This window comes from Lichenostomus cassidix, chromosome 11 (genome assembly GCF_008360975.1).
Source record: "Lichenostomus cassidix isolate B80296 chromosome 11, HeHo_3.0, whole genome shotgun sequence".
NCBI classification, from domain to species: Eukaryota; Metazoa; Chordata; class Aves; order Passeriformes; family Meliphagidae; genus Lichenostomus; species Lichenostomus cassidix.
Window position 1 is genome coordinate 8,820,814 of NC_139492.1, and position 26,542 is coordinate 8,847,355.

Sequence of the window (26,542 nt, forward strand, 5' to 3'; positions counted from 1 at the left end):
AAGAGAGATAAACTAAAAGAGCTCAGGAAGAGAAGTGCCTTTCTGAGAACCAGGGTGACACAGTTGGTGCATTGACTTTGAACCTTCAGGCAAGGTTTCCTTGGAAGTGATTATGTGGTTTGGCATTGTCCTTTAGCAGCAGGAAATCCTGTCTGCCTTTGAGGCTCAACTAAATTACACAAAGGAAAAGAATACATATTGCTTTTTAGCGTTAATGATGGTACGCAGCAGAGTTGGATTCGAAGCCATAATCTGGATAATGTGCTGGACAAAGCACTTTATCAGTGCAGCAAAGAAAAGGAAATTTTAGCTGGCCAAGCTTTGGTTTATGTCAATGAATTTCTCAGCATCTTGTGGTTTAGAGAATGATGTTATATTTTTGTCTCATGAAAATCAAACACATATAAAAAAACCCCAAACCAACTATATTGTCAGTTAGGCTTTTTTGACCTACAAAAACATTAGGAAGACAGATCATAATGCACTGCTCTTCATGATCTTGTTCCTGGAGTAATTAAAATTTGACCACTTTTAAATCTAGATAACTTTATGGTAAAGGCCAGTTCTGGATGTTAATCACCTTTGATTGAGCTCCCTAACTCATAAATGTTACGATGAAGACCAGTGCTTTGAAGGGGAGGTCAAGGGTGAGGTGTTTCAAAATACTAAAATACTAAAAATGGAAGAAAATTTTTATAATAGGCAAACCTGCAGAAAGCTGAAATACTATATATGCTTTTTATGTTTGAGTATCTTGAAACTGATGAACCAGGAGAGAGATAAGAAATATTTAGAGAAAGGTTCATAAAAAGGTTTAGATTACTGCTACTTGCTAAGGTGTAAAATGTTCAAATCTTTAGTGTTTGTTTGAAATCTACTTATACATGAGTATGTACCTTTCTGTTTCCATAAATTGTGACTTCATGCTGTCTAATGTAGACATGGTTCTTTTGCTACCATGATTGATAGTTTGCTTCTGTAAAAGAAATCATGGAAGTGACGTAGTTATCAGTAGATAGAATTGGGATAGATAGGAAGGCTTCTACCCATGTCCTCTGATCACAGCACAAGGGGGTTTCTGCCTAGCTTCACATGATTGCAAATGTCCAGACAGGTACAATGCTCAGACTAAGATGGGAGTTAGAATACCTATGAGTCTTCATTTATTAAATGTCTTCATTTTTCACATGTTGTCTGATATTCCAAATGTCCCTCCCTTTTTTTCTCCATCCAGGAGGCTGGACAGAATAGGCCAGGACAGTATATTGCAAATTATTAGCTATTCTTGTTATAGATCCCAGATCACTGGCAATCAGTGACTCTAGCCATTTACTGTGAAACTTTGATGCTCCTGACTTCTTGGTTTCAGAGCTCTACCATGGACAGTCACCACAGTTGCTTGCAGTATTGTCTAGCAACATTAACAAATGACTGCTGATAAGATCACTTGCTCTGTCACTTGCCAAGTTGTGAGAGTAGAGCCCTGAGGACCTGGTGGTGGAGATAAAGAAAAAGATGTTGCTTAGGACATTGCAAAAGAAGGAAAATAAAGTGGATTCCTAGCATAATATCTGTAACAGTAGGTGAGATGTTGGCTGTGTTTATTCAGTGCAATATGGCACTTCTCTGGTTAGGTAATATTTTCAGTAATCCAAAGAATGTTCATTTGAGTTCTGTAGGTCAGTTAGATAAAATATATTAGGATTGGTGAGAAAATTCTCGAAACATTTTGTTTTCCTTTGTGAGCATTATTTTTGTAAGCAGAAAATATGACTTCAAATGCTTGGCTAAAGAAGTTTGTGCTTATTTAGAATCCATAAAGAAATAGGAAAGCTGTGTGATTCTTTGTGCTGCATTATGGACTGTCATTACTGTATTGCTGCTTTTCCATACAAATGTATTACAAAAGCTCTGATGTAATTGTTTTACGTATTCTTCTTTGCTGATATTTTCATGTTTCCTTTTCTTTTCCCTTTCGTCAGACATTTGCTGATCGGGTATTTGGTATGTTCAGCTGGACAATTCCCATTGCTGTAGCCTTTTCTTGTTTTGGTGGACTTAATGCTTCAATTCTAGCATCATCAAGGTAGTAGTGCATCTCTCTTTCAGTTTGACAAATATTCATAAGTCTTTTTACATGTTACTCTTAAGGCTGATCTATTATGAGAATGGCAAAAATACTTTTGTAACTGAACCTGTAAGGAATAACCACAGTAAAACAGCAGATCTAAATAAACCTCTGTGTGTACATACACCCTTAACAGTGCTTTGCTTCCCCTCACAGTATTCATGAGTGTATGCAGTGCACAATTAAAGATCAAATTAATTTTGTCTGTGTGGTGAGTCCTCAGGCCTTCTGATTATTTGCATTACCTACCATTTTACTTGATAGAATAATTCTAGCAAGTTCTCATTTTCAATTGTATTTACCTAAGACTTGCTGACCTTTTTAAAATCCGTATTTTAAAACTTTGTACTTGGAAAAACCCTAAAAAACTTGCTACTGCTACAAAGCTGCAGTCAGAAAGCTTAGAGTTGCAGTGTAGAGCACTGAAACTGGATGTAACTAGAAAAAGTTTAAATAGATTTATTCAGGCACTTTAAGATTCTTCCTGTCCATTGAATAAATTTGCAATGCCTCTGCATTGATAAGAAATCAGATCATTTGGTGAAGTAGTCAATATAGAACAGTTGGTAGTAAAATTATGTGTGTTTGTTTATTGAGCATGTGGTTGAGTGAAATCATTTTAGGGACCTGGCAATCTCTTTTGGTTGGCATTGAAAACTATTCTTCCATAAGCTGGAATATTTTCAGTGCTAGCTTTTAGAATTTTGTGAAATAGAAATTTGTTTCAATTACTGTAGGTGTTGTCTATTTTACCTGTGATATTTTTAAAAATGGGTGTTACCAGCATGTTTCTAAAAGCTTATATATCATTCAATGGTTGTTGTACAGTATATCTTTACAAGAAGGGTTGAATCCAGGTTCCAGTTTAAAGGGTAGAAATTCAGTGGTGTAAATATTTATTTTGACTGGTGTTATTCTTCGATTTTCTGTAATATATTCTCTTTTGCCTGTGATCTGAACATGTGTTTTCTTACTGGTTTTTTTTCAGGCTATTTTTTGTGGGATCTCGGGAAGGTCACCTTCCTGATCTGCTGTCTATGATCCACATAGAGAGGTTCACACCTATGCCAGCGCTGCTCTTCAATGCAAGTTGTTTTTGCTTTTCTTTTCATCTGATTAGATGGGACACACAGCACAGTTTTCCTCAAAATGGAGCTTCAGCACAGGGATAGAAAAATGTACACAAATATATATGTATAAAAAATAACATGAGAAAAGTATAAAAGAAGTAATCCATGTATGTATTCTATTTCATTATGAAATCAGAACATCAATTTAGCAGAAGACCATGCCATAAGAAGTGTGTTCTGTATAGCATGGATTACCATGGATTGCATTTTCAGCCAATTGAAACTGCAATAATTAACATTATTGTATATAAAGGATTTCTGCTGCTCAAGAATAAAGAACTACTAGAACCCAAAGTGCTTTTCTCAGATCCTTATGCAGCTCTGGGGAACCCAGTCCCCTGAACCAGAATGTAATTTATTATAATTCAGTCAATGACCTAAGAGAACTGCTTCAGAACAAGAATATGAATTATTTAAAGGAAAACTTTAAAAAATTCACAAGAGACAACTTAAAATATGCTGTCATCAAGGTGATTGCTGAGAGAGTGATGTTTTGACACATAAAATTATGCCAAACACCAAGGAGTATAAGGTGTTACTTAAAGGCGAAAAGTAGTAAAACAGTTAGTTTCAATCTTTCAGTTTTAGATTCTCACTCCTGTTTTTTTCTGACAGTGTTTTATGACCCTTATTTACCTAGCTGTGGAAGATGTCTTCCAGCTTATTAATTACTTCAGCTTCAGTTACTGGTTTTTTGTTGGTCTGTCTATTGCTGGGCAGTTATATCTACGTTGGAAAGAACCAGATCGGCCCAGACCTCTTAAGGTAATACTTATTACACAATAGTTTAAAATCCCTGCCTTCCATCTAATAAAAAAGTACTGTCTAAAATCTGGGCCATACATGTAAAGTCAGGAGATAAACATGGTTTCCATTTGATGTTGTACTCTGAAAGTTGCTTGCCTGCTAGGTAAGAATAACAGATTGTTGCAACAGTATATTATTATATGCTATTTAATCAGTTTCCATTCTGTCTGCCCACTGGAGAATGTCTCAATAGGCTAACATATCATTAGCCTTTTATCTTGCAGTAGAAATCTCTTGGTATGCTCAAGTTAAGTAACTCTGTCTGTGGACCAAATTTAGCTCCCGTGATATCTGATCCTCTAATGACCTCTCATACTTTAACTTGATACTCTACTCAAAAAAGTCAGTAATTCTTGTTTCCCAAGTTTTACTGGTTTTGTCTAAAAACACTGCATGCCACTATGCACTTTCTTTCAGCACAGCAGAGTTACCATACTTCATTACTTACGCAATTTTTAGCAACAGTTCTGTTAAAAATAATTCTGCCATTTGCATACGGTCCTAAATGGCCAGATATATGAGAAGAAGAGCAGATAATTTCACAAAGTGGGTTTCAGAGAGAAAAGTCTGTATCATAATGTTTGTAACTGTAGACAATGAATATTTCATTTACACTGTGTTCTGTTTTTTCTGTCTGCAGCTGAGTCTGGCTTTCCCAATAATATTCTGTATATGCACAGTATTTCTGGTGGTAGTGCCACTCTATAGTGACTTTGTAAATTCAATGATTGGAGTTGGCATTGCTTTATCTGGAATTCCATTCTTTTTTTTGGGAGTCTATTTACCTGCATCAAGGAGACCTCAATTTATTAACAAGATTATGGGTAAGTTTCTTTGTTCACTGGAGATTTTATTAGGAAAGAGGAAGAGTAAAGAGGTGACTCTCGGTGTGTTGATGGAAAGGGTTGTGGTGGGCTGACCCCAGCTGAGCACCCACAGAGCTGCTGGCTCACCAGCACCCCCAGCAGCACTAGGGACAGAATAGGAAGAAGAAAGGTGGGAAAACCTGTTGGTCAAGTCAAAGACAGTTTAGCAAGTGAAGAGGAGAAAAACCCTGCTGCTGCAAGAGCAATCAATCCCACATCTCACAGGCAGTGCAGGGTGCAGCCAGTCTCCAAGCAACAGCTGTATACGGAAAGACACTCCCACAGGCAAACACTTCTTGCTCTGCCCTTTTCTATTGCTGATTATTGCATCATACAGCATAAAAAAGCCCCTTGCATAGTTTGGGTGAGCTATTCTGGCCATCTTCCAGCCAGACTTCCTGTTCTTCCCCCCTGCTGGCTACAGGAAGAGCAGCGAGTAAGAGGAAAGAAAGCAAGCCGTGATACTGTGCAAATACTGTTCAGCAATAGGCAAAACATCAGGAAAAGTCTTTATTTTAACCAAGGTTCATGACTGTAAAAAGTCTGAACATTCTTGGTAGCACAAACTGTCGAGCTTTGCTGAATCAGTTATTTGAAGATGCATAGATTTTATGTCAGTAACAGATGGAATTTTGCCTTCTGTTGAATTACAGCAGTTAAATTACACATTTTTCTCCAGCAGTGCACTCTTGCTGTGGTTACTATGTGAGACAACCATGATGAGGGATGTGGCAAGGAAGGTTTATAGCATAATGTTACGCTGAAAACAGGATGTGGTGCTGCAGGAGTAGCATATATGTAAATGCTTAGTTATCTCGTAACTTTCCCTGTGTACAATTAGTTCTACTTTTTTTATTCCGCTAGTTTTAAACTCTTAATTAGAGAGGAAAAAGATTTTACTTTAAAAAGTTACTTGTCAGGGTGCCTAAGAAGCAAAACACCCTGGGATTTTAATGGAACAGTTTTAAGATACTATCTGTTTACAAAATGAGTGAGAGACAGTTACTGTATTAACTTTCATTGTTTGTTTCCTGAAAGAGAAGCGAGACAGCATTCCTGACAGCTTTCATTAGTCATGCATTGTGTAATTAGAGCTGAGATAGATGGCTGTTGTTTTGATCTATCTCCAATTTTCTGTGCAGGTGCCATCACACGAAACATGCAGCTGCTCTGTAACTGTGTTTTAACAGAGATGGACCCAAATGAAGAAAAGAAGTTAGAAATCAAATCCAACTGAAGTTTAAAGCCATTACAAGAAGCAGGAAGAATAAAGCAATTACAAAATCGAAAGGGAAGAGGTAGAACTGGAAGACAGGAAAACTCTTTTTGGTGGTCTTTCAGAAATGCTGAAAATGTTCTTATTTGCAGATGGATTCCAACGTAGATTATGCCCTTGGGTCATCCTCCTAAACTGTGTCGTGTTTTCAGGACAGGTTTTCATTGGATAATCATTACCTACTCATTACCTACTCACACAAGCTGTTTGTCAGTACTGTTTCTTCTTCAGAATTGGTATGAAAATGGTATGAAAATGGATCAAATTAGATTTCTGCAGAACCAGGTGGTGAAGTAATACATTATTACATTAGACTAAAACCCACTTTGACTCCAAAGACCACATCATTTCCAGCTTAATTCTGATGGATGTTTGCACAAAATGATTTCTTGTGCTATCTTAGTTCTTATCTGAAAAGACAACTGGTCATGACAAATGACTTATTTATCATTAGGAGCAGAAAAACCAATAAAATTCTGCTCCATTATTTAAAGACTGAACTAACCTTTCCCCCTTAAAGATAAGATTTTATTCTGTATGCTACGTGGAAATGTATCTGACTGTGCAAGGACTGAATCACCAAAGCACCTTGTCACTAAATATTTGATTAACAGTTGATGATTTTTTTCTTTTTAACTTGTTAGTACTTTGTCTATTTCTTCTAAGTTTTATGAAACTTCCAAAATTAAAATGTTGAGTTTGAAGACTGTAAGCATTTGTTTCTGAACTGTTTCAGTGAACACACCTTAGTGGAGTTACCTCAGCAGTCAGAAAATTCCCTTTGTAAATTTCAGTACTGTTCACTAGGAAATGACTATCCAAAACCTCACAGAAACCACTGTGGCAGCAACTAGATCTTGAAGGCTAACTAGCAGAGAGAGAAAAACTAGAAATAAAAACAGAAGTAAAAAGTACTATTGCAGCACAGACACACTGATTTGTAGTATTTGTAATTCCAAAGCTGTAAGCCTAAAATCAGGACACTTTCAACACTAAATCTTGGTGCAGCAGAAGGCAACAAGAAACCAGCCTGTTTGGCTAGCAAAGTGAGATGTACTTCAAAAACATATCTGGAATTTTTACCTTAGTTCAGAATGTCTACCTCAGTTGACCTGAATTTGGCCACGTATATGGATTTGTGCATTTAAATTGAACTAAATCTTGTAATTACAAGATTATGGCTGAAGCAATACGTACTTCAAATGGTGCACCACAGTTTCATCAGTGATTTGAGTAATAGTGGGGATATTTGGACCTTTGCACTGGTTATTAACCTTTCTCTGAAACAAACAAAAACAAATGTTCTGCCTCCACTACTTTGCCATTACCAGTCAAAACTGATTGGCCTAAATCACTGCTGCAACCTAGAGTTCATGAATGGTACTGACCAGCTAATAGCTAATCCTATTAGCTGTTTTTTACAGACTCAAGGAGGACAGTGCTGAAATATTTTGTGTCTGAACAGGTATGATGGAATTGTTTTAAAGATGTACAAATGAAAGTTAAAATGGTGACCTGGAATCAGCTGTACCAACTTCTGTGATCTTTAAATGAGTAAAGAAAACTTGGTCAAAAAAAACTTTTATTTACAATTTAAATGCACACTGTTCAACTCCAACAGTAAAACTACTGGGGAGAGTAATGGACAAGTCAAGGCATTTCATATGATCAAACACTTTTGAAGAAAGTCACTTGACACTTAGGAACAAATCCAGTAAAAACCAGTAGGATAGGTTGCCTTTTTCCAGGACTTCCATTTGCCATCAGGTTAGACACATTAATCTTCTTGTGAAACCTGACACATAAATCATGACCAGAAGAGCTGCTGCCAACTGTATCTCCAGATATGTGGAGGTACATTTGCTACAGATGTAAACTCTTGGGCATGCAGCTTTGGGGGAAAAAAAAATAAAAGGTCCCTTCACAACCTCAACACGTGCAATGGGCAGAAAATTCTATTTTTAAAGCATACAGCATCTTGTGCTTGGAACAAAATTTGTGTTGTCAAGTGGCCATACTCACACCCAACTGTTTAATATCCACCAGCTGAAGTTGGCTGCTTGGATAGTCCATTCTCCTACAGCAACAGCAGAATTTCACCTTCAGTATGCATTTCATCTCCAAGAACAGGCTGTTAGTCAGAACCTAAATCTTCCATCTCATCATATCCAAATTCCTGCAAAACCTCCTGTCGGTATTTGTCCCATGGTCTTCTCCTGTAATATTGGTCCTCATCACTGAAGCTCTCTTCAGAGTCTAGAGAAAGCATTAACACTTTTAGGTTATCCCTTCTTTTTACTTAAGTTAATCAGACTAGTTTAAGCTTTTTGAGAAACTAACGAAGTCTGAACAACTTCTGTATGAGGTGAGGTTTGAATTGTGCTTGAAGTAGTCAGGGGTAGGGACTTAAGAAGGCAGAGGCAGTGTTTCACAAGTATATGGGCCCAAGTTATGGATTCCTTCTCAAAGCAAGCAAACCTTTGCAACTGTAGTAGCCTCAATTCGACTTCCCAATTTTGTCTTTTCAAAAACACTGTATCTCTTCTAGTTCCAAGAATAACTCCTCTACACAGATTTCACCATTATAAGAGCAGAATGCTACGCCAGCAGTGCTCAGTTAAGTTGCTTTTTTAGGGATAGCATGTAAAGAGGGGATGTGTACATGCACAGCAGGAAAGCAAAGAGCATTTATGACAAGCATACTTTTTTCTCCATCCTCCTCAGGTAAAAATTCATCTTCTTCAGGATAATCATTTCGCCAGTTATTTTCATCATTTTCATCATCTTCATCTTCATATACTTCCTCTGGACCAGGATCATCATTTACCTGCATGTCAACACAAACCATAATGCTGAGTGTCTGTATTTATAGTGCATGTTGTGGGTTTTCATCCACCTGTGCAATACTGTACAGATCAGAGAGAGCCAGGAGATACTTATTGATGGCAGGTGTAAGGGATTCTGCAGTGACACAAGGCACACTGCAGAAAAAGTTGAGTTGGCACTGTATTTACCATAACATTTCAAATCGGCTTTAGGTGAAAAATCAGTTAAGTGGAACATTTGTATGTTCCACTCCAGCATTTAAATGTTAATGTCTAACTTAATCTTACTCACTTCAGCAATAGTGTAACAGCTCAAGGAAGAGAAAAGAAGTAGCTTCAGGTTCCCCATATACAAGTCTATTGTTCACAGGATCTATACAAGACAAGACTAAAGCTTACATTAAACTTCCTAATTCCGCAGTCACTGAAGAACAATTTATTACAAAAAATATCTCATATGAAGATTAAAGTCAAGTCCTCAAATACTGAAAAAGTTGTGTTCCCCCCCTTTGCTCTTCTTTTCATTCAGTCATATTTACAATTACATTTTAATGGCTGCCTCCTAATCACAAGCGAGATGTTAATTATTCCAGTTTACATTTGTGTGGCAAAATTTAATTGGCAGTTTGAAACCAGATGGATTCTTCTCATTACATGAGCACCATCCCTTCCATTTTGTTATATGATTTCCTTGCATCAACAATAACCTGCAGGAACACAGGACTGGCAGTTACAAAAGGCCTAATGCAGAAGTCACAGAGCATACATGTAGTATATGTCTTACAGGACCTTCTTGGCAACTTTTAATGGCAGGACTTAAAGGATCTTTTATTTGTGACCTTTCTATTTAGGGAAGATCGTTTCTTCCACACACTTACCCATTCATATTCTTCTCTATAGGGCTGTACAGAAAGGATATTTTCAATCCAGTCGGGGGCTGATGTTTCCTTATAATAGATGTCATAAACATACTCGTCTTCTTTTTCACCGTGTTCTTTTTTACTGTTTTCAGAAACATTTAAACGCTCACGGATCATCTCTACTGCATTGCAAAGAATTGTATCGGGATCAGCCTTCTGCTGAGAAAAAAAAAAGGCATATTTCCACTAAAATGATGCAAATTCTTATTTACAGCTAACAGTTTTCTTTGTAGCTAGCCAAGGATGCTACTCTGAAATATGAAACACCTTCCCATTGGACTGCATTGGAACACAAGTTTTAAGACAGCCTGTGCTGTGCAGAGCATTACACCTGCAGCACTGCAGGGAACGTGTGCAGACAGTAGCGTGGATAATATGCAAACAGGTTACAGTACACAGAATGTGCAGGAGAAACAATGGAAATGTGACAGGTGAACAGAAAAAGGCTGGCAGGTCCTACAGATACAGTTTTTATTTCCTAACTTTAACACAAAAGAAATTTCATGTGTTCTCCCCCCTAATAACTAATTTGCAATGTATTTGCTTCAGTGACCTGCATCTGAAGATCTACACAGGCAGCTTTTTGCCCCAATTTTTCCTTCCTAGAGCTTTTTGTCCAATCCACAGTGGTGTCTTCTGAACTAGTTAGTTCTGAGGAGCAGCTACAGACCTGCTGTTCATTTTCTTTTTAATACTTTGGAGAATGAAGAAGAAGGCTTATTTCTTGCTTTCAACACTTATTGCTAGTTCTAAAAAATGTAAGAGGAAAATTCTGATACTACCTCAGTTTTGTTTTTTTGCAATTAGCAGAGGGATAGGTAACAGTTACCTAACAGAACTCAAATGTCTGTCTAAACCACTTGCTTAATAGAAAGTAAGTATTCATAGTAAAGTTTTGATGTCAAAGCCCTGAAATAACCTATAGGAAATGCTGAAGGATGACAGCTAGCTAGGCTTTTCCTCTCCTGGGCAGATGAGAAAACACTGATAATTAGAGTTTTTATTTTCTAGGCAGGGAAGTTAATAAAAAACCCTCAGAGATCCACCTGACAGATGAACAGAGAACTTATACATCAGACCAGGGCAAAGAAAATACAGGGTGGTACAAGCCCTTCCTTAAGCAGCAACTCCACACTGTCTCAACATCAATGCTCTTAGGATCCTCACAAAACATTCCAACTTGCCAATATCTAGTCAAGGCTCCTATTAAATAGTGGAATACTTACAATGCAAGCAAACTCCCACAGCAGTCTGCCCACATGTACCACTCAACAGTGATACCAAGGTACCTGAAGCACACTAAGTTCATTAGCTAAGTTCATGGCTGACCTGTGGGTTTGCAGCAGTTATGCTGGAGTCTCCCACCGTCTCCTCTTCTTGTACAATATCAAACAGCTGGAATTTCCCACAGCAGTCAGAACTCCGATCTCCAGCACTGCTCTCCTCTGGTGAAGCATCCTCCTGTGCTTCAGAGTCTGACCTGTCCCCATCGAGCCCAGCCTCACCCCGTGTGGCAGGGGCAGCTGTGTCAGCACAGTCGGGCCGATGGCTGGATATCACACGGTAACGGTTCTCCTTCCTTTCCACTTGCCTGGAAGAACGGAGTTCCTGCAGGATTCGCTGAGTGCTTCCCAAAGACGGGTGCAGGCTTTGAGCTGCCTTGTCTCGTGTGATCGCATCTTTAACATACTTCTGAACTGGTTCGTTCTGGGAAAAAGGAACAAAAAGGAAGAGGAATATAATGATACCATCAACATAACAATTCCTTTCTAGAAGGGATTAAGAACTGCAGTACCAGTAATCCTAACAATAGTCAAGTTACTTCTACTGTTGCTTTAAGCAACACAACAATGATAACATTCTCTTGTTATGAGAGGATGAAAGCAGAAAATACAGAACTGAAGTCCTAAGACTATTTCAATTTCATTTTTAAACAACTTTGTGGTACAGAATAACCCTCCAAACAAAAACACATGCCTTTGGAAGACTGTGATGGACCTAAATTTAGGGCATAATATCTTTTCCAGTGTCCCATGAAGACCGTTTCCCAAGACAGATCACTCTTATTCACTATGAAAGGCTGAATGGCAGATGGTAGTTGTCATCCTTGTAGGCTGAGCTTCTGCACCTCACACAGCAGTAATTCAGGCTTCACCTACTGCCTGTCCTGTAGTTTCTAAGTGAAGAACAGTCTCCAAGCACAGAAAAGCGAGTGGTGACACAGCCTGTCACGCTGGTCACTGTGTGCTGTGCTCCTGCCCTGCCCGCGGCTGTCACGGCTCAGGAGGAGTCGCCGTGCCCTCGCTTACCGGGGCAGGAGAGCGTTGCCCGGGGCCGGGCTACTCTCCAGACCAGCGCATCCACAGGGGAGCCTGGAACCTCCGCGAGGAGCACCCGGAGCGAGCCGCTGCTTTCCAAACCCCTCCAGCAGCACCGCCCGGCCCGCTCCGCCCGGCCCGGCCCGGCCCGGCCTGCCCCGGCCTGCCCCGGCCCCGCTACCTTGGAGGACACGGTCGCCACCAGCTTGAAGAGGTTGGTCTCCACGGGCTCGGCCCGCCGCCGCTTGCAGGCAAGGAGCAGCGCCTCGGCCGGCTCGGGGCCGCCGCGCTTCCGCTGTACGCGCAGCACGGCCGCGCCCGCCATTGGCGCCGCGGAAGGGGCGGGAGCTCAGCTCGGCAGCGCCGCGCGGGGCGCGCCGGGCCGGCTCGGGTGAGGGAGGGCGGAGTGCCCGCGGCTCCGGCAGCGCACGCGGTGAGCGGGGAAGGTACGGGCGGCTTGCCGAGGTGCCTGAGGCACTGAGGAAGGGACGAGCCCGCGCTTCTCGGGCCCGCGGCGGTGGTTCCGGGCAGGCGATGTTGGAGAACCCTCCGCCGTCCCTCACGGCAGCTTGTTGCTGAGGCGGGGAGGGCCGGGCCTGTCCTGGTCTCAGCGTGGGGATTGCAGGTTCACTCTCGGGCAGCGTGTGGGGACTCCAGGTTAGGGGCAGCCGCCGGCCCGACGGGCTTCACCATGGGGAGGTGTTTTTCCATAAAGATTTACTGCTGGGGTGGGTTTTTCTGCGCTGCGCTGTTCTCAGGGGGTTGGAACTACGAGATCTTCCTTGTCCCCTCTCAGCCTGGGACTAGGCGGTAGATTTTAGCTGAAAACGTCCTTATGAAAAAAGCGTAAAGCAGTCACCAATGCTTCTGGCCAAGGCAGGTGGGGTGGGAAAAATGTACAAGTATGCAGAGCTGAAGGGATGCCTGTTGTGTTTACTAAAAGTTTTATGGTTGGTTGTTGTGTTTTGTCATTTTTTTTTTACAGCTAGTATTTGGTGTATTACACTGAAGCAAAAGCAGCAAAATTACGCGTAATACATAAATAATACAATATAAATTGAGATTGATCATGAAGACCTTTTGTGGAAGAGCTAATCCAACCACAGGTTCGATGGAGTGGTTAGAAGAGGGTGAGGATTATGACTACCACCAGGAGATTGCAAGGTATGCTCAAAAAAGTAGCTGCTTGTTCTCTTAAAGATGCAAAAAAATCAGCAAATGCAACTTTTTTTTTAATGACAGATTGGGGGTCTGTCTTTGCAGAAGTTCTAAGGGCATAAGGTGAACAGACTATAGAATAGTTTAAATGTCAAGGCAGAACTGTCAATGATGTACAAGGCAGAACTGTCAATGTAGAATTTTGTAAACTAGTTTCCAAGTAGTTTCCTTCTAAATTTTTTAATGTTTTCTGTGGGACTGATACCAATACAATGACTGAGTTGTGGCAAGTTGCATTGACTAAATTTCTTATAAATGCCAGTGCAACAAACAGCCAGTTGTCTGTTCCTGTTCTAGCTTTTTAAGCCCTTCATGTAATAGCCAGAAATAGTGGGAAGATATATTTTATGAAGAAATGGGAACCAAAAAAGTTTAAGTCTTAGTAACAAATGATAGATTGTTAGTAGTCTGTCTTTCATTGGTTTGTATGACTCTGCATCTGTCCCAGGTGCTGCTTCATAGCTGTTTGTTCATAGTTCAGTGCCTTGGAGGGGATTTGTGCCAGTGGTTCATGAGTTCATTTATATGCTCATGGCCAGATCGCTGAAATTACATTATCACTTAGATCTGAGAAACACTTCAGATTCTCAAAGAGCATGTCAGTTGTTTGTGCATTTATGGGCCATGGGGACCAGTTGCTTTGCAGAATGGAGTATGTTAACTGGAATGTTTTTTGTTGCAGGTCACGCTATGCAGATATGCTTCACGATAAGGACAGAGTAAGTATAGAGGCAAAAATCTTTTGAATGGTGAGAAGAGAGCCATATCATTTCTCTTGAATAGCTGTCATTGCATGTTATATAGGTTTTTCTGAAAGAATTGCTGATGTTTTTCTTCTCCACAGAATGTGAAATACTACCAAGGTATTCGTGCTGCAGTGAGCAGAGTAAAAGACAGAGGTGAGAAGGCAATTGTGCTGGACATAGGGACTGGCACAGGACTCCTGTCCATGATGGCAGCTTCAGCTGGGGCAGATTTCTGCTATGCAGTCGAGGTGAGCATTTGTTAGGGGTTGCACCTGTTCCTCATTTGTGTTCACAGCTGCTTTCTTGGGCTTCAGTGCACCATCAGTGGAGTGGGTGCATTTGTTATTTTTGATATGTGTCAAAACCACTTGGGTCTTAGGAGAATGTAATTGAAAATGTACAGTACATTTTTTATTTTAGGACAGTTTCTGTAAATGTACAGATGATGATTTCTAAGTCAAATTTTCTTGTATTTGATTGTATCTGCTTTTTATCAAAAGTCAAGTATAAAATGGTACTTTAACCAAGTTTTTGAAAAAATATGAGTATTTTCTACACTCCTGCTGTTCACAGGTGTTCAAGCCCATGGCAAATGCTGCTGTGAAGATAGTGGAGAAAAACGGTTTTTCTGACAAGATCAAAGTAATCAACAAGCATTCCACTGAAGTTACAGTTGGCCCAGGTGAGAAAAATAGGCTAGGCTTAAAATAATTGACAATTACCTGAAAACCATGAAGGAATATGTCTCATTCTTTGTCCATTTTTATTTAAAACAAGCTAATTCTTGTGAAGGGGCTGGAGCAGAAGTCTGAGGGCAGCTGGGGGGACTCAGCTTGACAAAGAAGAGGCTCTGGGGAGACCTTATCTCTACAACTGCCTGAAAGGAGGTCATAGCCAGGGGAGGGTTGGCCTCCTCTCCCAGGCAACAAGTGACAGGATGAGAGGAAATTGTCTCAAGTTCTGCCAGGGGAGGTTTAGATCGGAGATTAGGAATTTTTTTTTTGCCAGAAAGGGTTGTAAAATGTTGAACAGACTGTCTAGGGAAGGGGTGGAGTCACCATCCCTGGGAGTGTTCAGAAGCATTTGGATATGGCACGTGACGACATGGTTTAGTGGTGAACATGGTGATAGTGCTGGGTTGGTGGTTTTACTTGATGAGCTTTAAGTTCTTTTCCAGCTTTAACAGTTCTGTGATACTTTACAGTCTAGAAAATAGCACTAGAAATTTAAAGTATTCTAGTAGTATTTCAGTAGTCATATTTCAAATGGAAAATAATTTTCAGTCTTCAGCAGATTGTCTAAGTTATTAATTACTTACGTTTTCAGGATAACATCTTCTTGAAAGACTTACATAAAGACTTAATATTACAATATTAATGTCTGTCTTTTAGATGGGGATATGCAGTGTCGGGCAAACATCCTGGTAACAGAATTATTTGATACAGAGCTGATAGGAGAAGGAGCTTTACCAACCTATGAACATGCACACAAATACCTTGTACAGGTAAGAAAAAGTGTGCCATATCTGTTCGTAGAAAAATGCTTCTGCCTTTTTTTGAAGTAAAGTAGAGATTACACAGAACTTCGGCTTTTGTATCCCTTGGTAAATACACCATCAGCTCTGGTAGTAAATCACAGGCTCTGAAATTCCACCTAGTTGTTTTGTGTTCAAACCAGTAACTTGCTGGTTAACAAACATCTTTCAGAAAGGCATCCAGTTCTGACTTGAAGCTCTCCTTAATAACATCTTTGTTCCAAGATGTTTTAAAAAAACTAAATTCTCCTGAAGTCACCTCCCAGGCATTGGTTCATTTTTGGTTGTTTGGTTTTTTTTCTATTGTGCTCTTACTACTCCATATATGAAAATATTTCGAGCACTGTATTTAAGTTTTTTTTTACATATAATCCATAGGTAAAATTTTAGGGCTTTCTCTTTGGCATTTTCTAATATCTTCCTTTAATTAAAATATGTATGGCAAAACTTTATTTAGGTTTCTAGGTTTTCTTTCACCAGCTTACATATAAAGACAGTAACACACCATAACTTTGTACCGCTCTCCATATATAACTCTAAATTGCAATTAGTCTTTTTTCTGTAGATGTATTGGTTTTGGACTTCGTGGTTGGCTCTTAGTTCATAGTGGGATTTTTAGGATAACATGTATGTTTTCTCATCTTTAAACGTGGATACAAAGTTGTCCTTGCATAAATATTTTAGCCATTATTTTTCTTATTTTCTCATTGTAGTCAGCAACTCTCCTCTGTTGTTGATAGCTTAGTAGTTTTCTGCCTTGAGAAGCTCAGGTTAGATCTGTTATTTCAGAATGAGAATGGAAATGCAAGTTTAACTGAGGCTAGTAAGCTGATAATGTTGTATGATTAATAAAGTAACCTGGCCTTGCTGAACAGGATAGATATGTGTCTTGTATTTCACCGAGAGAGAAATTGCTTTGGTGTTAAAACGTCTCCAAAATAACTTGTGTTTTAGATTTCAAAGCTCCCAGTCCAACTTTTCTTTAAATGGGCTTGCATTTCGACCTACTTAGTTCTCACTCATGTTAATAAGTCAAACTTATTGAATGTGTTTACCCTTTGTTTTGAACACTCAGGAAGGATGTGAGGCAGTGCCTCACAGGGCAACAGTGTATGTCCAGTTAGTGGAATCCAAACGAATGTGGTCCTGGAAGAAACTGTTTCCTATTCATGTTGAAGCAGAGGATGGTGAAAAAATTCTTGTTCCTCCTTCAGAAATGGAGAACTGTCCAGGTGTTCCTTCTGTTTGTGATATCCAGCTGAACCAGATGCCTTCAAGTGACTTCACTACCCTTAGTGATGTGGTGACAATGTTCAGGTAAGGCAGACATTGCTTTGTTCAAAGCAAAGTTACACTGTTATGCCTTTCATATAAGCTATGCATTCAGCATAAGAAGCTGGTGAGAATTTCTGAAGAATGCTAAACTATTTCTTTTTACAATTTTCATGCTTCTCTGCAGTGTGGATTTCAGTAAGCCAGTGCAGAGTGCTCCTACCTACTACAGAGTGCAGCTGGAGCCTGTGAAATCTGGCAAGGCACAGATCGTACTTTCCTGGTGGGATATTGACATGGACCCCTCTGGGATGATAAACTGCACAATGGCTCCCTACTGGGTAAAACCCACTTCTGCTTTGCAGGTAAAATACTGAACCTTCAGGTACCATTGTCAGATGACTGAGCAACTCTTTTGAGTACTGGGGGGTTTAAGCAGCTCTGCCTTAAATTGCTTAGGAACTTTGCTAATGTTTAATGTATTGGAAGATGCTGAATAAGCAAATTGTAGAAATTTTAGCTATAGTATGTGCCCATTTTAGGTTTTCTGTAATGTTAAACTTTAATCTTTTATGTAAAGCTGAAAGACTGAAGCTGTCTTCCAGATATTGTTATTTCTTTTACTTTCAAGAAATAAAGGTTTCCATGTATTTTTCCTTAACTAGTCTCTATGCCTGGTTAAAATACTGGTCTGTGGTTTGCTTCCATTTGTAGTTCCAAATAAGTGTTATGTTTATGGTAGTATATTTATACTCCCATTAAAAAAAAAAAAAAAGCTGGTGTAGGAAAATGCTGTATTGATATGGATAATCAGAGAAACACTATAAGTCACATTGCTGTGTTTTTGTGTGAATGTATTTACTAGTAGGGTAAACTTAGTCAAAAAGAAGTTACAAAATGATTGATTTCTACATTTACCATGTTTGAGAATAAAATTTGACATTATCAAACTTCGAGACGCTCAGTCAGCTTAGAATGACTGCTCAACATGGGATATTTGCAGTGCAAAAAACAGCTTTTTGAAACACAAAATAGTTGTACTGTGATCAGAGTGAGCTAAGTGACCTAATTTTAGGTGCATGAGGCTGTCAGCAATTCAGTCCAGGTTCTAACACAAGTGAACTGTGGAGGTGAAACAGCATTAATAAATGCAAAGCATTAATTGGATTGTTTTTCATTTGGTTGAAACGGAAGCTTGGTTAGTGAGCAAGCCAATGGTCTCAGGCTTATTCTGTTGCAAGAAATCAATATTATTCAATGTGTGATACTGGTCTTTATTCAGCCTTGCTAACTTGAACAAGATTCTTTAAATTAATCTTGTGTCTTCAAAGTTGTGCCCGTTTTTCTTAATTGATTTCCAGCTATTTGTTTACTTTCCATTTGCTATTTATGAGTGAGTTCCTAAGGTTTTGTATATCAACCCTTTTCAGTGGAGAGATCACTGGATGCAGTGTGTTTATTTTCTTCCAAATGAAGAACCAGTTCTCCAGGGGGAGAAGTTGTTGCTGACTGCCTGTCGTGATGAGTACTCTGTGTGGTATAACTTGCAGAAAGCCAGGTAACAATCTCTGTGAAAAGGGCTGGTATTTTACTCCAAGCTTGAATATTTGCTGCACTTAGAGCATCTGCTTTTGTAGAAGAGCAAGATAAGAACCTAAAGACTAGAAAAATTTTAAAGGCTGCTTCATGGACAATGCATAGGTGGAAAATACACATTATGCATAAAAACACAGTTGGATTGCAAGCTCCTGCCTTGTACCTGGTTGCATTCTCTGACAAAAAAAGCCACTCATGGTTGATGTTGATGAGCTTAGTCATGTTGGTTGTGATAACAATAGCAGCTAACATTTTTTTAAAACCAGTGCTAGCTTTAAAATGTCTGAATTTGCTGTGCCTTTTTTACTTACGAATCCAAACATATAACTGTTTGCTAAAAGAGTAAAGCCTAAAGTATCCAGTCATCACAGTTAGTGGGAAAGTGGGGACTGGTTCTTGGTTTTGTCTTTTAAAGAAGGTGAAAATTCTTTTTGGCCTCTCTTCATTTGGGAGTGCAGAGTTACAAAGTGTCTCTGGAGAACCAGTAATATTGAAAAAGTGCCAGCAGAGTTTGTAGCATTAATACGTGTATCAACCAAAATGCATAAATGTGTCTGTTTGCAAAAACATGTCGCTGATGCTGTAGTTGGTACTTCATTGAAATTTTTTGCAGGGAAGAGGAGAATAAAGCAGCTGAGGAGGAGCATAAAGCAGATGTTCATGTGGAGAGTCCTGTCTGTAGGTGTCGTGCTCATCTGGTTTGGAACAGACCCCGCTTTGGGGAGTTGAATGATCAGAACCGAACACACCAATACATCAAGGCCCTGAGGAAAGTGAGTGCTTGTTGCCTGCAGGTTTCATTGGCTTCTGTGATGGATTCACACATTGGTTTATTTGCAGTAATTATTTGTGGAATTTGTTTGTCCCCTGCAAAGGTCTTTGCTCGCAAAGTATATTTTTTTCCATCAGCAGATAGAGGTTTTATTTCTGTCTGGAAAACTTTGGTGTTACATTTTGAAGTGGTAAGCAGCCATTTTTGTATAGAATTTGTAGCAGCTCTGTGTGTTTGTGTACATGTAGTATTGGTAGTTGAATGAAGACATCCAATACTTGAGCAAACTTTTTCAGACCTAAGCCAAGGGCATTGCGTGAGAATGTTTTACATTATTTGATATGAAAGTGTATCAAATGCAGAAAACTTTTCCCTCTGGAATAAGAATAACAATTACTATTTTATTTTCTGTAGGTTATGAAACCAGATAGTGTTTGCCTTTGCATCAGTGATGGCAGTCTGCTGCCTGTGCTGGCTCATTATCTTGGAGCAAAGCAGGTACAGTACTTCATCCCCTTTTTCAGACCTTTGCATTTTAGCTTGGTGTTTTTCTCTCATATAGATCATTTCCAGCCCATTTTTCAACTGTTCTCAGTGCGTCTTCAAGTGAGGAATAGATTCACATTGTGTTGAAGGGGAGGTTAAATTTATCTCTGGTCAAGCTGAAATCTAGGAAGATAATAATTACCAGATTTGACGTTTACCAGTGTGTAGTTTTGAAGGAAAGTACCGTTCCTTATTCTTCACTGCTTCTTGTTTGCCATCTTGTATCTTGGTGCTTTTGAAACACTCTTGCTATGGACCTAAGTGTCTGGCAGTTCTTTTTTTCATTTTTCATGTTTGCAATTCCATAATTGCATTTATTATCTGGTCTTGAGTGGAAGATCCATAAGAGCAAAATAGGAAGCAGTAAGAATACTGGGTCTGTATGTAAATGAGAACTGAGAGCTGCCTGGCTGTCTCACATATGTAAATGCTTTTCTTGATGCTATGGACCTCTTTAAACTAAAATTTGTTACAGTTGAACTGAATATCTGGGAATGTGTTACGTAATATAATTCTGAGGAATGTACCATATTGCTTAATTATTCACCAATTTTGGATAAAAATGAATGTTTTTTCTTACTGCAAAAGGCTTCTGAGCAGTTTGCAGGTGATAAAGCCAGGTTGTGTTAAGCAGTATTTGCAATTTGGCACACTGGCAATATGCTTGCATTTGTTCAGGAGTAAATGTGTGCCTAGAGCAAATGTTGATATGCTGTGTGCAGCTTAAAACTGGAAAATAAATATTTGCATTCTGTTGAGGTTTTTTTCCTTGTATTTCTGTGAAAACAGCATTATTTAGCCTGTAGTTATTGGGGGTGTTTGGTAGTTAAAAAAGTCCATGGTAGTGGGCTGTGGAATAGATGGTTGGTTCTTACAAACTGTGGTCACTAGGGCATCAAAATGTTCCTTCTTTCTTCAGTTACATATTCTTTTAATTAAAAACTATATGAAGTTAGTTTGACTTAACTGTTTTGTATTTTCATTAGGTGTTTACATTAGAAAACTCTGGTGTGTCCTGTTCTGTCATGGAAAAAGTGAGTATTCAGTTTTCTGTTCAAGCTGGATCTCTCCTTGCAGATGTCTCTTGGCTTTTTTGCTTGAGCTGCTGCTCTGCTGCTGCCATTGCCTTGGTGATAAAAGCCAGGCTGCTTGTGAGGATTAGTGAGAACATCCCAAAGCTTGCCTGGCTAGCAGCATCCAGCAGGTCTGTCTTCCAGCTGAGACAAATTGGGAATGCCTGCTCTGCTGTTTGCCTTGGGGAAGGGCACAGAAGGCTCTGCCAGTGGAGTGGAGGCTGTTCAGGAGAGGCAGCTGGTGCATGAGAAGTGACTGGAAGCAGCTTCCTGAAGTCATCATTTGGCTGTGGCTCCTTTAGTTGACACTGTGGATTTGAAAGAGGTCTGTGGCTCAGGAGTGCAGAAACAGGAATGGTGGGCAAATGAGGAGCCAAGCCTTTCTCAAAGAGAAGCTAAATATGCTGTGTATTCATAGTTGAAGTGATTCTTACCTTTCTTGATTATCCTTCTTATATGCATCAAAGTACAAATGAATGAAGTTGAGGCAACTTGTGATATCTGCCTTTTTATATAGGTAATTGAAAGAATATGGAAGGAGGTGCTTTAGTTCCCTAGGTGTGACATGTTGGCTCTATGTGCATGCAGGCTTCAAGAACAGACTTGTATCATCCTCATGAGTTATGGCAGGCAGTTTTTTTAAAATTTCTTCTGGCTTACTGGGGTTTTTTTTATAATTTGTTTTCAAAAAATGCTGTTTTGGTATGGGTTTGAGTCTCAACTGTGGCTCTTGACAGTGTGCTGTTTTTTGATTTTAGTTTTTTAAAGCAAATCAACTTGAAGATAAAATTAAAATAATAGAAGCACGTCCTGAGTTGCTGAAGCCTTATCATTTGGAAGATAAAAAGGTATGTTACAGTTGTCCAATATACTGAATTTCAGGGAGTTGGTAGGCAGTAGAGGGTAAACATGAATCTTGCTTTCCTGCTGTTCCATTGTAACCACAACAAGTCCTGTTACATCCTGGTTCATATAAAATGTAATGAGTAAATAGTTCACACCATGTGCCACTGAAACTAAAGGAGACTAAAGACTGTGGCAGGGTTGTTGCTTTCTTTTTGAAAGGATCTGACTTTCCCTGCTTGTTTCCCTGACTTTTCCCTTGTTAAGGCAGTTTAACTGGTTTAACTGCACATGTTCTACAAGATTGTAGCTCTTTCACAGGCCACTCAAGAAGATTGCAATCTATCTGGAAATAATAACATACGTAAAAGCTTCAGAATTCTATGACTCATTACAAAGCCTTCCAAACTTAAACAGCAGTACTTTCTCACAAACTTTGTTGCTTGAAAATTCAATTTAAAATGTGGTAACTAAACCCACAAAACAATGTCCAGTGTGCTGTTCATGCAGTATACAGTAATTAAATCCCTAGGGAGCAGTAGTTGTTTTTATCTAGATGACTTCACTTAATATATTGCACTGGTAGCTATTGGAAGATCTAAACAGCCTGTGTTGTGAGTTGTTGTTCTTTATTATAATGCTGTTTATCTCTTCCTTTCTTTGCCAAGATTTCTGTCCTTGTGGGAGAGCCATTTTTCACTACAAGTTTGTTGCCGTGGCATAACCTGTATTTCTGGTATGCCAGGACAGCTGTGAGCACTCACCTTGCCAGCAATGTCACAGTCCTACCTCAGTCTGCTTCTTTGCATATGATGATTGTGGAATTCCAGGTGAGATTGTTTAGATATTTACACAAATCCACTTAAAACTGGTTTGCCATCAAATGTCTAAGCTACAGCTAAAATTATTTTAAGATTTCTTATTTCCTTTAATAAAGCCAAACAAAACCCTGTTGTCTTTTATAGGACTTATGGAGAATCCGGAGTCCATGTGGCACCTGTGAAGGTTTTGATGTCCAGACTATGGATGATATGATTAAAGTAAGAAAAATAGTTCCAGCATAAGTCTCAGCAAAACAAAAATTCAGTTTGGCTTAATAAAGTGTTTAGTGACTGTTGAAAAGCTTGTGTGTTAGGCAGAACACCATTATTTGAGATTCATTTGTATCAGTTTCTAGAGCTGGGCTATTAATATCCATACTTGAGTTAGCCATTGAGATTACTTTTACAGTAATTGTGGAAGAGTAAAGGCAGCTGTACAGTGGAATTCATCTAGAGGGAGAAGATTTCAAGGCATTGTATTTTGAAAGTGCCCATTTCTGTTTCAGGACTGAGGGCCATGCATGTAGGCCATTTTTTCCCTGGGGCCTAAGAAGTGCACTCCTGCCCTCTTGCAGCTTTATTGCTTAAATACTCTGGGTTCAGGGCCCATATCAGGGCCCATAATTAACTTGAAAACCCAGACTGTTTGCATTTCTATTGTTTTCAGTTAATTTTATTCCTTTCTTCAGAATTCTCTGAATTTTAGGGAATCCAAGGAAGCAGAACCTCACCCACTGTGGGAATATCCTTGCAAGTCGCTCTCAGACCCACAGGAAGTTTTGACATTTGACTTCACAAAGACTGTACCACAACACTGTCTCAGCACAGAGGGTTCTGTAAATCTCTTACGGTCAGTTTGCTCACTGCAATAAATAGTTTGTCATCATGCATTTTATACCTCCTATTCAAGCTCTTTATTACACTTAACTGGTGGGAATGTACTTGGCAGTTTTTAATAATGTGACCTAAGGTTGTGGAGGATGCTCTGACACAAACTTCCTGTGGCTATTCACAGTAGGCTACAACAATAATACAATAATATTAAATATTATTAGATTATATAATGTTTGAAAAAATAACGTTTTACTACCTGTCACCATGATTTAAAATTTAAATAGATTAGTTTATCATTGAAGAGAACATAAAACATTATCTGGATGTTTTTAATCTTTCTGCATGTTGCCTATTGCTGAGTTCTTGCAGAAAAAGCTCCTACTTTAGCTTGTCAAATTATTGTGTTTACTAATTAATAAATTATATTTAATAGCTTTAAAATTACTGTGTTAATAGCTTTTAATGTATATACTATTCTTCCTTCTAACTACAATCCTGGCAATCTTGGTATTTGCCACATCTTCTGAGATACTTTCCACCATAACTCTGGATTGTACTTAATTCTGTTCAAACTTGAAATGCTGTTAAGAATTAAAAACCAAGAAAGTTTTTTTTTTAAATTATCTAGTGCTTACATAAACATTGCTGTGTTTTTCATTAAACAAAATTCAAGCTTTCATAGACTCCAGAGCCATCTGTGTGAGGTCTCTGCCTTTGCAGCAGTTGTGTTTACAGGCAGCATGCTGGCATGACCTCTGCTCCTTGTGGAGCAGGCACTTGAAGTGACATGGTGTGTGTAGTAAATATTTCCTCCTAATTCAGAGTTCATAGAAACTGGGGTCCCTAAAGGAAGTTCTCAAGAGTATGCCATGTAATTTATGCCATGTTAGTCAGTGCTGGTAAAGTGGCTGTGCTGCTGAGCAGATGTAGTTGTGACATGTTCTCTTCCTTTCCTTTTTTAGATCTCATATCTGCAAATACTTTAGAAGTTGCTGCCCAATTGCCAAACCAGTCAGCTGTTCAGCTTTCTTTCAAGGAAAGAAGTTGTTTATGCTTTTATAGCTCTCACTTAAATGCTAGTGCAATGTTTAAGCTGCCAGTATTGTGTAAAGTGACAGGTTTTATCCTGCCTCTCTCCCCAGGAAAGGCAAGAGCCATGGAGCAGTTCTGTGGATGGAATATTGTCTTGCTGCCGATATCTCTGTTAGTACAGGACTGGTGCAGATTCCAAATGAAAAGGTATATCTTTGATCTAATTTATTATGTCAAAGTCTGTAGGATTGTGGTGAGTCTCTGCTGCTTGGGTTGTGTATTGCCCCTTGTTACACTGTTTGAGTAGTGTGTAGTGAGAATTAGTAGAAATATCTGATCATGTTTTTGTGGGCAGCAGGGGATATACCTTAAAATGAGAGAGTCTGATTTGCATCCAAGTGCTCCCTAGTTTGAAATCAAGTTCAGAATTTAAATGGGATGCTAGGTCAAAGTAGAGTTTGTTCATACAAATACCTCATCTCAGTTTAACAAAAGCAAAAATTTGGAGGGGAATGAGTGTTTTCAGTATTCTATCTCAATATTCTTTGACCAAATCCACTGTTAACTCAGTGACTTCACTGTGTGGTGTAGCAAATGGTATTTCCAGTTATGTGTGCCATGGTGGAGATAACTGTTGATCATTGTGTGCTCTGCTGGGAACAAGAACTCTTACTGCATTGTTACTGTATAGTAATAACATTGTAGATTTTGACTGCTTTCACTTTTAACTCTCTCCTGTAGGGAAGCTGTGAATGGAATCCCCACTGCAAGCAAGCTGTTTATTTCTTCAGCTCTATTATTGAATCCGAAATTCTGTCAGATCCTACTGCTGTCACATATGCTATAAATTTTGACACAAAGACAGGAGAAATTGCTATGGATTTTAAGCTGTTATAAAATACTTTCCATTTGCTTATATTCCTAAATTATAATAAACATACAGTATTTTTTTTTGTATAGCAGAGGGTTTTTATTTATTTTGTTCTGAAACCTACTTTTAACCTTTTTGGATTTGTTTTCAAAATACAGTTAGTGAGGTAGGGAGGAACCATTTCTTAGGGACAGATATTCTTGTCAGGGTTTATATACATATATATACATGCTTTTAATCATCTGTTTCAGGATTTTACATAATGTTATGGAGCTACAAAACTGTTGACTCAACAATAACAGCTGCTTATTGCATGGCATATTATTGGATGAGTTCACCAGGCCTCACACTGACATTAGAGAAAAGTGAGTTAAACATATTTATTTTTAGGCTGTGCTCTTGTCACTGTAAAATGGGAAATTATCTCCAGAGTGCACAAAAAGAAATCCCAAGCCAATCTACATATGTATATTAGTACACTTAACAGGGAGAAGGAAACAACTGCTCTCAGACTTGTCTAAGTTGTGGCTGGTTCTAAGCTCAAGTGGCCAGTGGGTTAAAGTATGATGCACTGACATTCTGCTGGAGTATTGAGATGCTCCATTCCTGAAGAGCCATTTGCCAAGCAGTGACTAGAATCTGGAAAGCTGTGACTAGAAATTAGAAAACGTACATGTTCAAATTAATTAGAAGTGACAAACTGATGGCAGTCTGACCAGAAACAAAAGAAAAAGAATCATAGTCTATAAAGCAAGTCTTTATGAGATGTAATACTCAATATATGATTAAAAATGAGGCTAAGTTGTAAGGTGCTCTGCAGTAGCACATGTCCACTACTGAGATTTTCTTTGTTGCTCTCCAGATCACATTGGCAGTAATGGCATTGTGTGAAATGAGTTCTTCTTTAGCTGAACAATCAATTGGTGTATCTGGTTTGTATGTGTGACCTGTTAAGGTTTGGATAGAAAATCAATGCCCTGCTTGTCCCAAATTATGTCAGCCATCCACAGGGATAACTGTTACCAAAGCTACTCCTGTTTCCTCTGAGCAGCAGCTTTAGCAAAGTGAAAAAAATACCATGAAGAAGCCATGAGGCAGCAGGAGTCTTCCCTAC

The 26,542-nt window shown here is 39.1% G+C and overlaps 3 protein-coding genes across 10 annotated transcripts in view; 2 read left to right on the forward strand and 1 right to left on the reverse strand.

Annotated features, from left to right (window-relative positions):
* Positions 1 to 6,919, forward strand: part of SLC7A6 (solute carrier family 7 member 6) — a 44,433-nt gene extending 37,514 nt beyond the window's left edge. For 3 of the 5 annotated variants that reach the window (XM_085071806.1, XM_085071808.1, XM_085071805.1), the window contains exons 6-10: positions 1,983 to 2,086; positions 3,117 to 3,213; positions 3,874 to 4,023; positions 4,706 to 4,889; positions 6,074 to 6,919. In XM_085071806.1, the coding sequence (XP_084927932.1) occupies positions 1,983 to 2,086; positions 3,117 to 3,213; positions 3,874 to 4,023; positions 4,706 to 4,889; positions 6,074 to 6,168 (630 nt within the window). In that variant the 3' untranslated portion in view covers positions 6,169 to 6,919. Of the gene's footprint in view, positions 1 to 1,982; positions 2,087 to 3,116; positions 3,214 to 3,873; positions 4,024 to 4,705; positions 4,890 to 6,073 lie in introns of those variants that run through there. The other 2 variants (XM_085071809.1, XM_085071807.1) reach the window with 2 other exon arrangements.
* Positions 6,920 to 7,772: 853 nt separating this feature from the next.
* Positions 7,773 to 12,595, reverse strand: SLC7A6OS (solute carrier family 7 member 6 opposite strand). Of its 2 annotated transcripts, none has more exons than XM_085071811.1 (5): positions 12,452 to 12,595; positions 11,282 to 11,659; positions 9,911 to 10,108; positions 8,911 to 9,034; positions 7,773 to 8,463 (listed from the first exon to the last, which is right to left on the reverse strand). In XM_085071811.1, the coding sequence occupies exons 1-5, from the start codon at positions 12,593 to 12,595 to the stop codon at positions 8,342 to 8,344; spliced, it is 966 nt and encodes a 321-aa protein (XP_084927937.1). In that variant the 3' UTR covers positions 7,773 to 8,341. The 2 variants fall into 2 exon arrangements, with proteins under 2 accessions (XP_084927937.1, XP_084927936.1); XM_085071810.1 differs by having other exon boundaries at positions 9,911 to 10,111.
* A 9-nt stretch (positions 12,596 to 12,604) lies between these two features.
* PRMT7 (protein arginine methyltransferase 7) lies at positions 12,605 to 25,519 on the forward strand. 3 transcript variants are annotated; one of them, XM_085071797.1, is made up of 18 exons: positions 12,605 to 12,703; positions 13,256 to 13,434; positions 14,171 to 14,207; positions 14,333 to 14,482; positions 14,808 to 14,916; positions 15,626 to 15,738; positions 16,844 to 17,085; positions 17,228 to 17,405; positions 18,471 to 18,598; positions 19,250 to 19,409; positions 19,823 to 19,906; positions 20,941 to 20,988; positions 21,786 to 21,875; positions 22,539 to 22,700; positions 22,836 to 22,910; positions 23,381 to 23,541; positions 24,668 to 24,764; positions 25,299 to 25,519. In XM_085071797.1, exons 2-18 carry the CDS (start codon positions 13,340 to 13,342, stop codon positions 25,452 to 25,454), a joined length of 2,085 nt encoding a protein of 694 aa, XP_084927923.1. In that variant the 5' UTR covers positions 12,605 to 12,703; positions 13,256 to 13,339; the 3' UTR covers positions 25,455 to 25,519. The 3 variants fall into 3 exon arrangements, with proteins under 3 accessions (XP_084927923.1, XP_084927922.1, XP_084927924.1); XM_085071796.1 differs by having other exon boundaries at positions 12,614 to 12,716; XM_085071798.1 differs by lacking the exon at positions 12,605 to 12,703 and adding an exon at positions 12,761 to 12,895.
* Positions 25,520 to 26,542: the final 1,023 nt, after the last annotated feature.

Bases quoted from the DNA above. Each gene is read 5' to 3' on its own strand.
- SLC7A6OS (XM_085071810.1), bottom strand. From the start codon at position 12,595: ATGGCGGGCGCGGCCGTGCTGCGCGTACAGCGGAAGCGCGGCGGCCCC. The intron at 11,660-12,451 runs GTAGCGGGGCCG...CCTTTTTCCCAG, and splicing joins TGGCGACCGTGTCCTCCAAG to AACGAACCAGTTCAGAAGTA. The intron at 8,464-8,910 runs GTATGCTTGTCA...TGCTTTCTCTAG, and splicing joins TGAGGAGGATGGAGAAAAAA to ACTCTGAAGAGAGCTTCAGT.
- PRMT7 (XM_085071797.1), top strand. From the start codon at position 13,340: ATGAAGACCTTTTGTGGAAGAGCTAATCCAACCACAGGTTCGATGGAG. The intron at 17,086-17,227 runs GTAAGGCAGACA...GCTTCTCTGCAG, and splicing joins GATGTGGTGACAATGTTCAG to TGTGGATTTCAGTAAGCCAG. The intron at 22,911-23,380 runs GTAAGAAAAATA...TCCTTTCTTCAG, and splicing joins CTATGGATGATATGATTAAA to AATTCTCTGAATTTTAGGGA.